At 44.2% G+C, this 17,497-nt stretch overlaps 1 protein-coding gene across 5 annotated transcripts in view; it reads right to left on the bottom strand.

Moving 5' to 3' along the window:
- The window catches only part of JAM2 (junctional adhesion molecule 2), a 50,591-nt gene extending 34,610 nt beyond the window's left edge, over positions 1–15,981 (bottom strand). For 2 of the 5 annotated variants that reach the window (XM_042021179.1, XM_042021180.1), the window contains exon 1: positions 15,693–15,975. In XM_042021179.1, the coding sequence (XP_041877113.1) occupies positions 15,693–15,747 (55 nt within the window). In that variant the 5' untranslated portion in view covers positions 15,748–15,975. Of the gene's footprint in view, positions 1–15,692 lie in introns of all 5 variants that reach the window. The other 3 variants (XM_042021176.1, XM_042021181.1, XM_042021178.1) reach the window with 3 other exon arrangements.
- Between the last annotated feature and the right edge of the window lie 1,516 nt (positions 15,982–17,497).

Raw genomic sequence — 17,497 nt, 5'->3', positions numbered from 1 at the left:
CCCGAAGTCTAACCGTTTGATATCTAGCAGTTATTTACTTTTTTTCCTGCCTTGTGGGCATTCTGTTTGTTAATAAACTGTTGTGTATTTTTTTCATTTTCCTCTATTAGTATTCATTTCCTATTGCTGGAAAGGGATTGTTAGAACTCTTTAGAGGAGACAACTCATTCCAGAATGTCCTCCTTTAAATGGTCTCCAACTGAGACAAAAATGAAATTAAAAAAAGATGTCAGCAATCCTGCAATTCTGTAAAAATACAATAAAAAAAAATTTTAAGCCATGTTTTGTTTTTTTTTATTTTAGAGTAAACCATATGTAATTAAGGTTTCTGCCTCCTGGGTCACTACTATCTCCAGCACAACTTTAGTGCTTAAAAGTCTGGTGGTTAAAATGGCTGTCTACAATACCTTTACAGCACACATATCAAAACCCATATGTTACATTTCTAGAATACTTATTAGAGTCAATAGATCAACACATTTTATGAAGCCATGCCTGCCATATAAACATATATGCTGCTTTAAACTAGTGTTTTGTCATCTACTTTGCCTACTTCTGCCTGTATGCCCTTTAAAACCAACTGCTCATGACATATTGATGCTCTAGAAACTTGTGTGACACTATTAGTGCTTAAAGTTTCCTTTAGAAGTCACAGAATCATTAAGGTTGGAAAAGACCTCCAAGACCATCAAGTCCAACCTGTGACCAATCCCCACCTTGCCTCTCAGACCAGAGTACTGAGTGCCATGTCCAGTAATTCCTTCTACACCTCCAGGGATGGGGATTCCACCACCTCCCTGGGCATTCCATTCCAATACTTGACAATCCTTCTCAAGAAGAATTTCTTCCTGATGTCCAACCTGAACATTCCCTGACACATTTCCTGTTGTTCTGTCACTTGTTCCCTGGGAGAAGAGCCCGACCTCACCTGGCTACACCCTCCTGTCAGGGAGTTGTAGAGAGTGAGAAGTTGCCCCCTGAGGCTCCCTTTCTCCAAGCTGAAAATTCCCAGCTCCTTCAGTCACTCCTCACCACTTGTGCTCCAGACCCTTCCCCAGCTCAGTTCCCTTCTCTGGACATGCTCCAGCACCTCCATGTCATTCTTGCAGTGAGGGGTCCAGAACTGGACACAGGATTCAAGGTATGACCTCACCAGTGCCCAGCACAGGGGGACAGCCCTGGCCCTGATTATATTAAGACTAAATAATACCACTTTGGCTGAAGAACAGTCCAACGACTATACTGGCGAACAGCTTACTCAGGCATATGCATATCAGCATAAACACTGTAATCACAAGGAACCCAAACACAAAATAAGGTCTTCAGAGTTCAGCTCTAAATTCATAGAACAATTTTATGTAAGAGGATCTAGGTAAATTTACATATTTATTCCTACTGTTGTTGCAGGGCTGAATTTGTTGTAATGAGCCTGGATGGTACAGAGCATCAGCAGAGCTATGAGTGGACAAGAAATCAAGAAAGGGAACAAGATGGTTTGTTGAATAATATATTGCTACCAACATTTCTCAAAGAGAAATTCATCACCAGCTCAGTCAAAGTTCAATAGTTTTGCTGAAAGAACCTTTGAAAAATAAGCCCATAAGTTTTTATTGTTCATGTTTATGAGTGCCAGGTGTTGTTTTAGGGCAGAAACGGAATAGGTTCCTTACAGGAAAAAATTAATTACTCTTATATGGGAAAGATTATCCACTTCAGAATTTACAGATGTGTAATGCAACTCTTCGTATGAAACTCTTCATAGCCAAGTCTACACATTCCTTCTACTTAAACAGTCTAATTTTATAGCAAAACCTTTTGTCCCATTTAGCCATAAAACTTCCTTGGATACTATCTGTCCACCCAGCACATGTATCCCATCCCACGGCAGAGGCAGCTTAAGAATGAACTGTCTACCCTTCAATCACCACAACTGGCAATCTAAAATAATCAGATTGTTTTTTACATGCAAGGTTTCAGCAGGGCTCCATAAAGGTACGGGGGATTCAAACACAGCATACAGATGCAGGATTGCAGCTTTAAGAGCAACACAATGTAGTAGAAAATTTTTCCCCTTTCAAAACTGATTAGTCCCATTCCAAAACTGAGGGTGTTTAAGTTACTAACATATCTACACTGGTGTCTTGGTTTGAAAGACAGGTGTCTGCCAAGGAAGGCAGGAGTCTCCCTTGAAATGAAAAAAAAATGCAACCCCCTTCCCTCCGAATTATTACAATTTTGAAATTAAGGGGCTTTCAGGCAAAGATATGAGGAATAGAAATAACAGTTCTTTACTATTATATATGTATGTGTGGACAACAAGGCAAACAAATAATAATAACTATGGCAGTAACAGCAAACAGAACCACAAACCCGTGCCAGCCTCTCTCAGCTGTCAGGCCCTTTCCCCTTGGGTGCAGTTCCTCTCACAGCCAGCAGGGGCGCTGGCGGCTCCCGGTGAGCAGGGCAGGTGCGATGGCTCCCCCGTGGCTGCAGGGGGCGCTCCGGAGCAAGCTCAGGGAGCACGCGGCACTGGTGGCCTGGGATCCCAGGAAGAGGTGGAACAAAGGCTTCACAAACCCCCTGGGCAGCTGATCCCGGTGTCCGGCAGGACCCTCGGGAACGGCAGGCTGGAACAGCAGGGATGAGCACAAATCCTGGGTGGCAGATGAGATGTATAGAACTCCGGAGCTGCAGTGGGAACCCCTGGAAGTCTGGGCAGGCAGCGCGTGTGGGGCTACAGAGTAGCAAAGGCTTGAAGCAACGGCGGGGGCAGGGCGGCCGCAGCCCGGCTCCCAGTGGGGCAGGGAAAGGCAGGCTTGGGAATCCCAGGGTCTCTCCAGTAGAAGGAAGGCAGCCGAAAAAGCAGAAGCCTGCAGTGCTGACGAATTCCTTCCAGCCTCTCTCTCCATCCAAACACCAGGAACTAACAGCCCACAAGCCCAGGTGAAAGAAAGTAGCCAGATGGACCCCTCCCCCTGTGGCCAGGTCTTTTGTTTTTCTTAAGCACCCAGTAATTTGTCCCCCTGGCAGCATGTATGGGGAAAATTCTTTAAGAGAAAAAGTAAACAGGAGAACTCCTAAAACCCCAACAACTGGACATAGTATTTAGTGTGCCTTGAGATAGGGTTAGCTTAGGAAATATGTTCTGCACCTGAAAGTCTGTACATACAAGAAGAACTTGCTGTCCCCCTCCTCTTTCTCTGTTCACATAGCTTTCAAAAGCTTTTAATAAACTTTAAATATGTGTAAATGCTTATAGAGGCATCATTTAATTCTTGTCTCACAAAAACCAGTCCTCCCAACAGCTACTTATGTCAGAAAGCCACTGTCTTTCAGCAACTGGGCAAAGCCTCTGTAGCACTGTTTTCCTTCCTTTCTTACCCCTCAGCAAGGTGGCTAAGAATTTAAACACAACTGGAAAGCAAGTAGTAACTGCACATGGATTGTTCGTGTTTTGAGTTGTAAAGATACAACTGGAACATAAATTAAATAAAAACAGTGTTCAGTGGCAGGGAAAAGGCAGAGCTGAAAAAATTTTTAGTCAGTCTCTCTACAAATATTGCTGATTCCCTGCTGACAAAGCTTCCCCAGATGACTTTCTATCCCCCAGAACATTATTTATTGAAAGGGTCTGAAGACAAGTGCTATAAGTACATTAACTTCTGCAAATACCCCTGAGCCATCATTTCAACAACACTTCACTGAACTGATGCCTTTTCCTGGTCTTAAAATCAAGAGGCATACATGGTTAGAAGGGGAAAAGGGATTTTACCTTGGTATTTATTTTTAAGGATCCTTAGGTGTACACGTCCAGGTCATATACATCAAGATGTACCCCACCGAGTCTTTCCCTGTGTCTCTGTGTCTCTCCTCTCGTGTGTCCCCCCCAACATTGGGTATAACATTATAGGCTTTACTAATTAGCATATCTATCAAAGATTGCCCAATGAGAGGTTCAAGTGAGCCCCCCCTCCCCAAGGAACCTTCCCCTGGATGGTTCTATCTTGGTTTAGAGAATATGTTCTGGAGAGGACCTTGGGGTCTGGGGCACACTGATCCCTAGCTACGAAGCTTCTAAAATGTTTAGTCTCTTAGCTTAACAAACAAGTCTAAGAATGTAGGCAAGAAGCACTAGGAATACAGAAGCTGTAAAAAGGTATAACAGGGGTATAAAAGAAAAGGCAAAAATCTTCATGGCATCAAACACATAGATAATAATTCCATTTACTCTTTATGCCTAACACATTTCAGAAAAGCTCTGTATCATGTGATTCAAACAGCACTAGCTGATGTCCGGAATGTAGGTCTTATTTAGGAAAGGAGAAAAAAAAACGCAATCGACTTACAAGTGGAATTATGTGAAGGCTTCTTACACAGACTGGCAGGTAACAAAACCATAAACTACTTCAGCCCAAAAGGCCACTTTTTGATATCTAAGCATACTTCCACTACAGATGCGTCTCCCTACTTTTCTCTACCTCTTCTCCCAGGCACCAGGTTGGATGTTACCAGAAAATCTGGAGTGTCTCAATGTCTTTGCTTTACTAGTCATTCCAATACTACAACAGCATCTGTTGCTGTCTGCTCTGAGCTTCCCCTCCCCCTCCCAAAGACACGTGCTCCTGCCCATGTGCTCCGAGCTCCTTTGTTCCAAGCGCGGGCAAAGCCAAATGTAACTCAGACTCTTTAGCAGTGTCTGATTGGCCAGTCACCCCGGGTCCGCCCCCAGTCCTCCCCTTTCCCCTTCTAATAAAAGATGGTCGAGGGGAGGCTACGCCCTCTCTCTCAGCTCAGCAACTTTCCTGTGAACATCTCTGGTTGTCTGTCTCATTTGAAAGCTTCTAACTGCAGGGAATTGAGCGAGCAGGGAGCTATATTTCTCCCTCTTTGCTTCTGCTGATGGTATTTGCTCTGCAGCTGATTCAGGTACCAATTTTAGAGCTACTAAAGTGCTAGATCGCCCTTGCTACCTCTCAAGGCTGCTCGAGGCTTTCTAAGGCATTGAAATACAAGCGCTAGCCGGTATAAAGCTGAAAAGATACCTTCCACAAGCATCATCAAAATCTTACAAGCACTTGCTACTACCTGTCTGTCCCAATGCTTCCTCTTTTTTACATTTTCAGGTGCTGTATTGCTCTATTCCAATACTGAAATACTGATTTTCCTTATAGAAGCTTCTCAAATGATTATGACAGTCTCATGATTCAGTGACTCACATTACACCAGGGAGGACCATTATGCTGGTGAACAGAAGGCCAGAGCAGCATTCATGGCAAGATACAAAGAATAATCAAACACTGACTAAAAATAAAACATTTACCTTTCACATGAAAATATTTACTGACATTTAGATGGAAAGCTGCTGAGGCTTCTTGCAGGATAAAGACCTTTTTTGCACAAACTCTTCCACCATCTAAACGTTGCTGTTAATGGACTTCTAATTGGGCTTTATGTGGACATTAGCGCATAAAGGAAAAAAAAAAAAGGAAAAGAAAAAGGGAGATCTTCCCTACCTTTCAAGGGGAACCCTGTGATACACGTTTGCTCTTAGGGGAAAAAAAAAAAGCACAGGAGGTGCGGACAGACACAACCCCCCCCCCAATAAACCAATAACACAACAAAAGAACTCAACCCAGCAACATTAATCACACATTTTTGTTTCTGAACAGTGGTAAGACGATATCAGAGATGTCTCCCTTTGATATTCTAATACTTTGCGTTTAGAGATAATCCTCTTCTATTTAAGCATTCCTACAAGTGTTGCAAAAAAGACGGAGTTGCTTATGTGCAGTATAAATTCCTGACTGGAAACTTCTAAGTTTCAAGCAATTAAACAATATGTATTTGTCTGGTAGAAGTTACTAAAGAATATACCTTTTTCCAAATCTTGTTTCACCCCGTCTGCCATGGGCAGGGACACCTTCCACTAGACCAGCTTGCTCCAAGCCCCATCCAACCTGGCCTTGGATACTTCCAGGGATGAGGCAGCCACAGCTTCTCTGGGCAACCCTTGCCAGGGCCTCACCACCCTCATAGGGAAGAACTGCAGGGATTCCTGGCCAGCAGTGCTCCTAGATCCTGCCACACCAAAGCCATCACTTCTCATCCGCACCCAGACTTTTCTCTATTTAGGCAGGAAATCAGACTGCCCAAATACGTAAGTATTGTCTTTTGTTATTAAATAACTTGGTCAGCGTGCTTGAATCCCAGTCTTGGAAATGCTCAGCACCACTACTTTGGACAGTGTCAAAGCTGAATCAAAGTCTTGTCACACTTCCCAAAATCCCAGTCAGTCTGGCTCATGGGTACATGAAGCAAGAGACACAAACAAGAAGCCAGGAGTTTAAGAGAGAATTTCTCTCCTTTGTGGGTGACCTCCTCAAAGACTGGAGAAGGGGCAGAAAAATCACTTTAAGTGGCCCAATAGTCTAAAATGCAAATGTCTTGGGGTGACTTTATGATTTATATCCCATGTCGCTGTCCTATGCCCAGAAATTAACTTTGTGCCTTTCTATGCCTCTAAACTGAGCTGAGAGGGGGAAGGAAAAAAACTGAGCAAAACTTTTTCAAAGCAGTTTGCAGCTTGTTCAAGGTCACACAGAGATAGCATTTTTTTTCCAGCTGCGGCCGGGGAGGGAGGAGGCACTCGGCTTGCGGCTTTCCAGTCAGCTTTTGGCCAGTGGTTCAGCTTCTTTTTCTCCGGAGAGAGACTGAGAGTTGAATTTTTTTTTCCCCTTCCCTGGAATTTTGGATTTTCCCCCTTTTCTGCTGGACTGCTTCAATATTAGAACACATCAGGAGGACTTTCCACCGAGCACAGAGGGCCTGGCCCTGGGCCAAGCCCCAGCTCCAAGGATACCAAAGGGAGGACTCTAACACTTTCCCAGGTTTTTTTCTCCACAGTGAGAGATTTTATTATTTAGCATTGTTTTCCTTTTCCTGTGTGCTTGTTAAATAAATAGTTTAATCTCCTTCACTTTCCTTCGAGGAAAATTTATTTTTCCTGAACCTGGTGGGGGAGGGGTGGTTGTGTCTTCCCTCAGAGGATATATTTCTAAATTTGGCCAAACTGGAACAGCAAAGAATCAATATTTACTTTTAAGGCCATTTTATCGTAACAGTAAGGGTACTAGAGCACAAAAGTGACCCAGAGCATGCACCTAAACACACCAACGCATTCTACAGGTATTGTTTTAGAGATGTTTTTTGTCTTGGTTTGAAAGACAGGTGCCTGCCAAAGAAGGCAGGAACTTCCCTTGGAATGGAAAATACAACCCCCTTCCCTCCTAATTATTATAACTTTGAAATTACAGAGGTTTCAGGCAAAGATATGGGAAAAGGCATAACCGTTCTTTACTGGAATATATATATATATAAAATACAAGGCAAACAAGCAACAACAGCAGCAACAAACAGAAAAAACCCTCCAGAGACCCAACCACAGCCTCTCTCGGCTGTTGGGCTCTTTCCCCTTCAGTGCAGTTCCACTCACAGCCGGCAGGGGCGCTATTGGCTCCCGGCCAGGCAGGGCGGGTGCGATGGCTCCCTCGTGCCTGCAGGGGGCGCTGTGGCGTGGGCTCAGCTGCCTCTCCACGTGGTTAATGGCGCCTCAGCTGGTGGGACAGAGAGAAAAGAAGCTCCCTTTGCAAACTCACACAGGGCAGCGGGTCCCGGTGCCCCTCTGGATGGCAAAAAGGACTGTAGCAGGAACCTCAGAGCAGCAGGCTGGAACAGCAGAGGGGAGCACACCTGGGGTGACAAAACAAAGTGTAGCAAAAACTCCAGAGCTGCGGGGTGTCTGGGCTGTCAGGTTAAAGTGTAGCAAAAAGCCTGAAGCAGCAGCAGAAGACAGTGGAGCTGGGCAGTGGCAGCTGGGAGACACTCCCTCCAGATGGGGTCGGAGTCCCGGGTTTTCCCTTGAGGCACCCAAGCAGGTGGTCTTGGTGCTCGAGGCACGAGCTCTGGCATGCCCCAGGTCAGAGAGAGTCCAGCTGCGTTACTTCTGCGCGTCGCTGAAGCGACTTCGGCATCAGGAAAAGGGCTGCTGGCTGAGCTAGCTAGCTGGCTTCATTGCAGAGAGAACATGGCAGGAGTCGATGGTATTGGCTCACGTTAGCTCGGAGACAAAGGAAGAGAGAGGCTGTTCTGGTCTGGCTTCTAACAGGCTTATTGTCAGAAGTTTTGCAACCCAAACAAGCTCGGAAGGGATGGAATGAGACGGGAAGGCCCCCCCTGAGGCTTGTCCTCAGTTTTATAGGGAATTTGAAAACCGCGGTGAAAGGTGAAAACAACCAATGAGTTACAAGCCAGGGGGAGGATACAGTGTAACAAGAACCACTGGGGGGCGGGGGGGGAACCAAGAGGCGGGAGTTATAACAAAGAACCAACGAACAACCAAGTAACCGAGAATTTTCCCAAACCAGGGGAGGCGGCTTGTACCCCGGCACTGCCCGGGGGAGTGCAGCTTAGGCTTCTGAGCCTCCCCTCGACCCACCCTCTGAGTCTGCCCCTTCGGGAAACTCGATCCAGGGGATGGGCTGGGATTGATTGGCATCACACTGCCCCAGCCCCACAGTGGGCTGGGTCACACCAATAGTAAGGGTCCTTTCCAGTGAGATCGGGTGTTGAAAAGGTCTCAGTACAATAGCCGCTCTTACAAACAAAGGCTCACCTATGGTAGGAGAAGCAGTGAAGGGCTGGACTCCACGGAGGCAGCGAATTCTCCCTGCAGCAGCCCGACCATTCTCCTTTGGTCCCGAGAATGAGAGACAGCAAGGAGCTGAGCCCAGTCCCCGTGACTGTCCCCAGCCAAAATCTCGCAGTATCTCTGCACTTCCCAAGAGAAAGGCCTCCAGCTAAGAGGGTAGCCAACTGCACCCTTCCGCCTCCTCCTCCTCCTAGCCACATCTTTTGTCTCATAAGTATCGTCGTTCTAATCTCTTAGGCAACAAATGGAAGAAAATTCCCTGAGAGAAAGAAAAAAAAAAAGAGAAATCCTAATGTCCAACATTTTTTTTACTCATTTTTGCCAGTACAGCAGCTAGAAGGCTTCAGTTATGAGCCAGGGCCTCCAGAGATAAATACTGTCTATATATTCTAGTGGCAAACTGCTGTCTGACTAGATAATAGGCATTCAAATGCTAGTTTTCTGCATGTATTTTCCTCATATTTTTACAAGTATGTCAAGGACAAACACCTGTCCAACTCTACCATACATAAGTCCTTAGCATAACCACCCCCAAGATTGTCTCCCAATTCATACTGGGCACTTTCTGCAGGCTGAGATACAATCATTTTGGTTTGTATATTCTATTACTTTGAGCAAATGTAATTTCTCAGGAATTTTCCATTATTACCTCCAAGTAATATGTTAGAAGTTTGTGAACAACAAATATAGCCTGTTTTGTTAAAATTATCTGGTATCAAAACAACCCTATAATTTTTCCATCCAGACAATAATATATTTTGTTTCCCTTTGAATCTGATCCAGTGCTTTGGATGGGGTCAAATCATGTAGAATCCGTAAGATGTTAATCCACCTAAGAGCTATGAAATATATCTATTGAAACTTCATACTCTTAGGGTCTGTTCTTTCCAGCTCAAATCTGACCATTTCATACCTCTTTAAACAATCAGAATCAAATTTTAGCTATTTCAATTCAAGTTTGATCTTCCCATCTCTTACTGAAAACTGCTAAGTTTTGAACTTTTGAAAAGCTATCATTCAAAAAGGTTTATTACCAGATTTTTTTTCATGTTTTCCCCTGCAAATAATCTTTGGGAGAAAATGGATGCCTGATTTAATTTCTATTAACCAGAAAGGCTTACAGACTTACTAGTGGTTCAACAACTACAACTGTTACATGACTTGCTCTAGTTCAGAAATTGCTATTTTCCCCTTCTTCTTTCTCCAAAAGCTCCTTCACCTCCTACTGTGTTAGAAACCAACAAGCAAACAGGACTAGATGTTCTGCTGCCAAGCTTACTTTCTGCCTAGTTTAAGCAATTTTATGTAAGCACTTGAGTGCTTGATGATTCATTGTGAGCACAGAGGTGACATAACTCATTGAAGTCCTCCAGGAAAAAAAGTGATTTTGGAAATACAGGTGAGCGCAAGCACCGGCAATCATCCAAATGCTTCTCCAGCCTCATCTGCTGTCTCATTCTTTGAAATACATATTCAATTCGCTAAAAAACACCAGCCTTTACATGAAGGAAACAAATAATTTGTCTTGATTACAGGGCACCATAATATTTGCTTTAAGCTTCCTGAAGTGGAATTACAACACAATCACAGTGCTTTGAGGAAGACGTGACAGGCTTTTCTGCGGAAATGTTTTGCTAAAACTGATGGTTCTTTCAAAAGTACTGGGGATGGGGGAAGACATGCCAGAAAGAAAAACTTTAACAAAGTTAGCTTTACAAAATTGGGGTGGGAGTGGTGGGAGAGGGGGTGAGCTAACCAGAATAGAAGGAATTACTTGAAACAAAATAAACAGCTTCCACGTAACATTTCCCTCAGTTTCCATTAAAGTGCTCACTCCATGGTACTGAACTAGAACTGAACTAGCCAGTAAGAACTTGTAAACCATCTCTTTTCCCACATATATGCAATACTGCCACAAAGTTATCATGGTGGAGAAAAAAAACCCAGCGAACCAAGAAAAAACAGCAAGACAGCTCATCCACAAGGACACTATTTTATGCAAATTTTGTTTTGTTTGATATCATTATATAACTTCAAGTGAACTTCAAGGGTGTTTAGCCATTCCATATGGCCCTGGCAAACAGTCTGCAAGGGCAAATACAAATGTCTACCTTGTGCTTCAATTGCTTTAATATACAAGATATTTATATTGCAATGTGGACATTTTGGGTACCCTTCCTTTACATAAGCATTTGCACTGGAGTCATCTCTAGTGTTTCTAAGGAAGAGTTTCTAAGCCTTAATTTAAGAAAAGTGTTCTTAAAAGGGATCACCATGTGCAGGGAGCCAGTGTCTTCAGAAGTGCTCCAACACCAAGACTACATTTTGAGTGTTGATTGATTCTAAGTAGATCATACCCGATGTAAACTTTTACATCCCAATTGCAGAACTAAATTACTAGTTGTTCATGGCTCTCTGAAAGCACTACCAGCACAAATCTACTCCCCCTTGAACAAAGGAAGCTTGCTTACTGCTACTGCAGAAGGTTCACATGCATGTCACTGTCTATCTTCAGTGAAGAAATATTACTACTACTCATGCGAATTTATGAGGAAACTGAATTTTCTTAATATCAGATGTGCAAGAAGATTCTCCCATACTTCACAAGAGGACTTCTCCCTAGTGACCACCAGCACCTGAGAAGAAACAAAAGCACCTGGGGCACCCTTGGAGGAGGGGTAAGTACCTGCTGTAGTATTTTTAGTTCACTTTAAAAACAGGTCTGCACATACCCCAAATAACATTTGGAGTTAGTCAGTGAACACAGACAAGTTTGGTAGCTCTAGGTCATGAAAAATGAAACCAGGTGTTTTGTTAAATCAATCAACTGAAAAGAAAAGATGGTGTCAAAATTCAATTACCTCTGTGTTCTCACCAAATCATTTGCACTGGCATCAGCCAGTTTCTGAAGCAGAACCTGGCAGCTACCAAAACAGCATGCAGCAGGAATTATAGGTATAATACAGGAAATAATCACGAAAATATCTTTGTGTAATTCAGTTAAATAGCTAATGGGAGGGAAGACTTCATCCAGGTTCAATTAGATCTGCTAATGACAGTGGTAGTTTTAACTCTGATTATTAATGCCAGATGCCCTGTGATATTAACAATTACCAGAAATACGTATCCTACAACATGAACAAAGAAATGTTGCAACATTAAAGCTGAGAAAACAGGACCTCGGAGGCTAAGCAATAACAAAGGCAAGTCCTCCTCTTGCCTACATCCACCTTAAAAAGAGACAAGGAATTGCAATTGTCTTGATGTGACATTTCCAGGCATGTTTCTTGTCTCCTGTGTGCAGTGAGGGAAGACAGACACCCTCATTTTCTCTTCTGCACATCCAATAATAGGCTGTGGAGCCAGCAGCCTAGAAGAATGATACCATGGGGCCAGCCAAGGAAGAGCTCTCTCTGCCTCCTCTCTGCTGGGGATAGACAGGAGGGAGACAGAACAGTAACACTTCTGGCAGAGCCTTCTCAGGAATACAGAGGCCCTTCCAAGCAGCATGCCCAGGTTTAAGGAAAACTGCATGACTTGCTAAAATGCAGCAAAACCATGATTTCTGAGAGACATGCCAGTAACTCACAGCCAGTTTCTTCTGGGCCCTGAGGATCTAAACAAGAAAGTAAAATTGTAAAGGTTATAAAATAAGCTGGACAGAACCTTGTATCCCTTTTAAAGACAGAAATAGTCTTCCCACCATGTCAATTTGTATCAGTTTTAGAAGCATCTGGGTATCTTGTGCAGCATCACCATAGTCATAAATGAAAAATGTTAGGCTGAAGACTAGAAACAAACATTGCTTTTTTGTACTTAGTTTTCATTTGTTTGTTTATGTATTAGCAGCTTATTCTCCTCTTACAACTTATGTTGGAGTGTCTAAGAGTCTGTGCATGTTTCTAAACCTTGAGCAGCCTTTAGCAAAGAAATACTGCTTCTCACCTAAACCAGCAAGAGAATGAACATTCAATTGATGCCTCTTCCCCTACTCCCGCTCCAAAACCAGGCAGTCTGCTTTATAGCATTATGTTGAACAGATATTACTAGAGAAGGATGCAGTCTTACAATTTAAGAAATCCCATCTCACCTAAATATGGCCTAATTTAGAAATCAGTTCCTACCAAGCTAATCAACAAACAAACAAAGAGTGTTCAACAAAAGACTGAGGGTTGATAATAGTCTCAAATTTGAGTACATCAGTTGTGTATCACATAGTCAAGAAAGTATAGTTTAAACACTTCCACTGTCAATTCTCAAAGCAATGCAAGTCATGCTTTATGATTTCTTGTTGGGGGGGGGGAGGGGGAAGAAACAAAAGGCTTCTTTGGTCTAGAATCTCTGTACCTGAGTGAAAGATTTCTGAGGAATATGGAGTGGGGTTTTCTTAAGCCAAAATAAACAAATAAACAAAATATCACCTTATTTATTGCTCGAACTACCCCAGTGAGCTCCAAATATTTATGTAAGACTACTATTTATTGCCTCTGCATTGTCCTCACACAGACACATTGTACTGCATTTGTTTCTAGCATCACCAGCTGAAGTCTAATTTCAATGTGCACTAATGTTCAGAAAAATCACACCTAGATGCTTCACAGAAAGGCCAGTTGGTCAGTGCATACTATCTCCTCCCAAGAAGCCATGATGGTTTATAACAATAATTTCTGTACATATTCTGTCTTGTCAACAGAGCTCACAAGTCTTATGCTGTGGCACCTTTTACAACTTTCAGATGTCAGTTTCAGAAGCTCATGCCAAGAGAGAACATCATTAAAGACCCTCAGTTCCCTTACTTTCCCCTAAATTAAAGATGGAAGGGAAGATTAGCTCACAGAAACTACAATTTCTGCAGGTCATGAATATTTCTTAGCAGGTTCTCAATGAAAAGCAATCCAAACCTCATCTACTTTGGCTATGCTGATGCCCTGTGATCAATTTATACAGCTTTTAATTTTTGCAGCTTAACTACCAAGAAAGTTCTCTACACCTGCTCCACAATATAACCACAGGTTGGAAAAGACCTCCAAGACCATTGAGTCCAACCTTTGACCAATCACCACCTTCACAACTAGACCAGGTCACTGAGTGCCATGTCCAGTTGTTTCTTGAACACTTTCAGGGATGGTGACCCTACCACCTCCCTGAGAGCCCGTTCCAGTGCTTTACAACCAAGTTCCATGTTCTTCCTGATGTCCAACCTGAACCTCCCCAACTCAGCCTGAGGCTGTATCCTCTTGCCATGTTGCTGGTTGCCTGGGAGAAGAGGCCGACCCCTATGCTGCTTGTAAGGTATCAACCACTACTTTCTTTTCCTCAGTAATTTCTGCCCATTTCCCACCATCTCCAGAGAATATGGGTCCCACATAAGAGGCTGCTCAGCCCATATGCCTGACTTGGACACCAGAATTACCCAGCCTTACTGTTAATGTGAACACACTCCAGCCACAGGAGCAGCAGCAGACTCCTGGTTGCCTGGATTTCTGCCTGGTTTTCCTCTGGCTCCCACAAACAATAAGCATTTGCACACCCACTCACCTACAGTCACTTTCTTAATGAAAAGACTTCTTATCAGCCCCTTGCTTGTAAACTTGCTTTCCACCTGGTATTTCTTTGGAATTGGGGCAGGAAGGGGAAAAAAACCCCACCCACCAAGAAGAAACCTCCAAGTCTGATAACAATGTAGGCACCAGACTTTGATGCACTGTATTGCACTCTCTATCATTTCCTTAGCAGTCAAAGCCAGCACTGGCAACAGACAACTAACCAGAAGGCTGAGCAGCCTGAACACACTGAAACGTGTCACCAAAAAATACCACAGCAGCTTCACCTGCTCAGATATATCATGCAATTAAGAAGAAATGAAGTAAAAAAAAAGAAAAAGAAAATCATATTTATTATTATTATTTACTATGTGAAAGAGGATTTCTGCACTAGCTGTTCAGCTAACAGCCCAACAATTCTATAAGGTCTTGTAGAAGCAGAAAGAGAGGAAAAGACCTATCAGACATGCATCACTTCAAGTCTCTCCACTACAGGACTCTGCAAAAAAAAGTTTACACACACACAACTTTCTGTTAGGTAATGTTCTGTTAGGAGGAATGAAAGGTAAACCTCAAAATATACCCAGCATCAGTACCATGGATGTTCCACATCTACAACGGATTGAGAATCCATCCTGGACTGGTCCCAGGTGGGCATTTCATTGCACGACTCTGCTACATAAGTCTTTTCAAAACACTATTTCCATGTACAGCCCTTTCCCCGAAAAACCAATAAGACATAAGAAGCATACAACAGAAGCACTGTAAGATGTGATCTGAAAGTGACAGCCGTATCATGACTGGCACTACTAACACTGTTAATTCACTGGTTTTGTGCAGGTATGTGTCCGGACGATCTGTTTTTTCCTATTATTTATGCGTGCTTTCTGGCTGGGGAATCTTTGTCCAACTTTTTCTAACCTTACCCTTTTGTTTTTAAGGAGTTAGGACCATAAAAATACTGGAAACTCAAGTCTGTTCTGGAAATGCAGCACCCAGTGCTGGCAGCAGAAAACGCGGTCCCGCCCTTTGCTCATTCACCTTGTAAAGGCCATCAGAAAAGCAAACTACGCAGCCCGCATCCTAAAGTTTGCACGGTGGCAGACGGCCGCTGACTGGCACTTAAACCAGGCTGGCCTTAAACAGGTTACATCTGCCCGAAAAGAAGAGTCACATGGAAAGAATCAGCGCACACCGCCCTGGCTGTGGCGGGGGACGCGCTCGTTCATGTTTCGCTCTTGGAGACGCGACTTGGCTCCTCTCTCTCCGGGATGAGGGAGGGAAAGCGACACCTCCAGGAGCCTTCCCCCTCAATATACACATAGCGACTTCGCGGGGGCCGTCCCCCCACAACCCAGCGCCGTGGCGGGGCGGGGAGCCCGGGGTGCTCCCCGAGGCGGCGGTTCGCGATAGCCCCGTGGGGCAGGGACGCGGCCACTTACAGCTCAGGACCCCCACGTAAGCGAAGAGCAGCAGGCGGAGGCTGCGGTTCGCCATCTTCCCTCGGCGGCGGCGGCGTGGGGCGGTGCCCGGTGGGCCGGGGGCTCAGCGCCCGCGGAGCTGTTGCGATAGCCGGGACGCAGCAGCCGCACCGCCCGTGCTCTGCCTCCTCCGAGCCCGGAGCCGCCCCAAACTTTTAACGTGTCCGAGGAGGCGTCTCCCCGCTCCGAACGCAGGAGCCAGGGCTGGAAGCGGGGATGTGCCCTGGCTGCTCGCCCGCCCGCCCGAGAGCGGGGAGCCGCGGCGGGCAGCGGTTCCGGGAGCATCCCTCTCCTCTACCGCCCTCGCAATGCCCCCGCGCATCCCAGGGGCCGTGTTGTGTTGTATCCAGCAGCTCTTCTCTCAGTTTTGTTCATTTATTTGTTTATTTTTAAGCTGGTATATCTTCATAAGCTCAAGGACATTTGTTGCAACAGAATTAACTTTTCGTTAGGAAAAGCTGAAACTTCTCGAAGAAAAGCGTTGTCCCTGTTGGTGCGTTTCCCTCAGGCAAATCCACCCAGGCTGGAAGTAAGGATAACGGGGTGAAATCACGGAAAAAACATTGGGATATTCCGGCTAACAAAAAAGCGATGTTAGGGCGAGGCGCTGCTTTAAGGCAAAAGAAGTCGCAGTGATTTCTTTTGCCTGTCTGTACTGCTGGTCTGGACAGAATCCCACCTACATCAGGAGATTGGTCACACGGCGACCTTCAAAACTTTTTAGATGATTATTTTATACCAGACTAGGAGAGTTTTTGGTTAAATATACAGGTGGTGTAATGGCCCTTTAAATTTATGAGTCAAGGAAAATTACTCATTGTGACAGTTAATAGTGCATCTGAGTAGTTTCCAGTGACATCTTAAAAATGCATTACCACTGATATAAAGTAGTCCTATAACAAGAAAAGTATCACAAGGTTGTTGGGTTTTTTTTTTGGTAATCAGAACAGCAATGCCGGCTATATTTTGTTTGAGGGCAACAAAATAAAGAAAGATAATTTATAAATAAATTCTCTAACACCTATTTTAATGGAGAGCAAGGAAGTAGGATGCCATGGTGCTCTTCATGGCAAAGTCTTCTTAGTTTATTTTTCATGTGGAAAAAATGTATACAGAACACAAGTAATATTTCTTTAAAAAATCTCATTCATATATATATATGTATATATGTCCAGTATGTATTATTGGTATGGTGACATGCATTTAATAAAATCAAAACTGTCCCACTGAAAACAGAAAAGTTTTTTGTGTGTCCCAGTACATCATAGCTTTAGGCATGTACAAAGGTTCATTGATTGCAGTAGGACTGCTCTACTATTTAAAGTCAGACAATGATAGAAATGTTGTCTTGATATAACATTTAAATATATGGCAGGAGCCTGGTGGAAAAGGTCTAAACATGGGGAATTTTAAGAAATGGCAGTATGGAATTAAATTAAAGGACAGGTGATAGGATGTTATTAATACTGATGGTTGATGAAAAACTAACATGCCCTGGTCGTGTGCGCTGGAAGCCCAGAAACCCCCTGTGTGCTGGGCTGCATCCAAAGCCCTGTGGGCAACATGGGAGGGAGAGAAGGGATTCTGTTCCTCTGCCCCACTCTGGTGAGACCCCACCTTCGGTGCTTGCAGCCAGATCTGTGGTCCCAGCACAGGAAGGACATGGACCTGTTGGAGTGAGTCCAGAGGAGACCACCAAGGTGATCAGAGGGCTGGAGCACCTCCCCTATGAAGAACAGGGCTGAGAGAATTGCGGTTGTTCAGCC

Source organism: Corvus kubaryi, unplaced genomic scaffold, assembly GCF_017639235.1.
Source record: "Corvus kubaryi isolate FWS band 111438036 unplaced genomic scaffold, C.kubaryi_AGA036_p1.0 37127, whole genome shotgun sequence".
Lineage (NCBI taxonomy): Eukaryota > Metazoa > Chordata > Aves > Passeriformes > Corvidae > Corvus > Corvus kubaryi.
The sequence above is the reverse complement of the archived record's forward strand: the minus strand, read 5'-3'. Positions and strand labels throughout refer to the sequence as shown.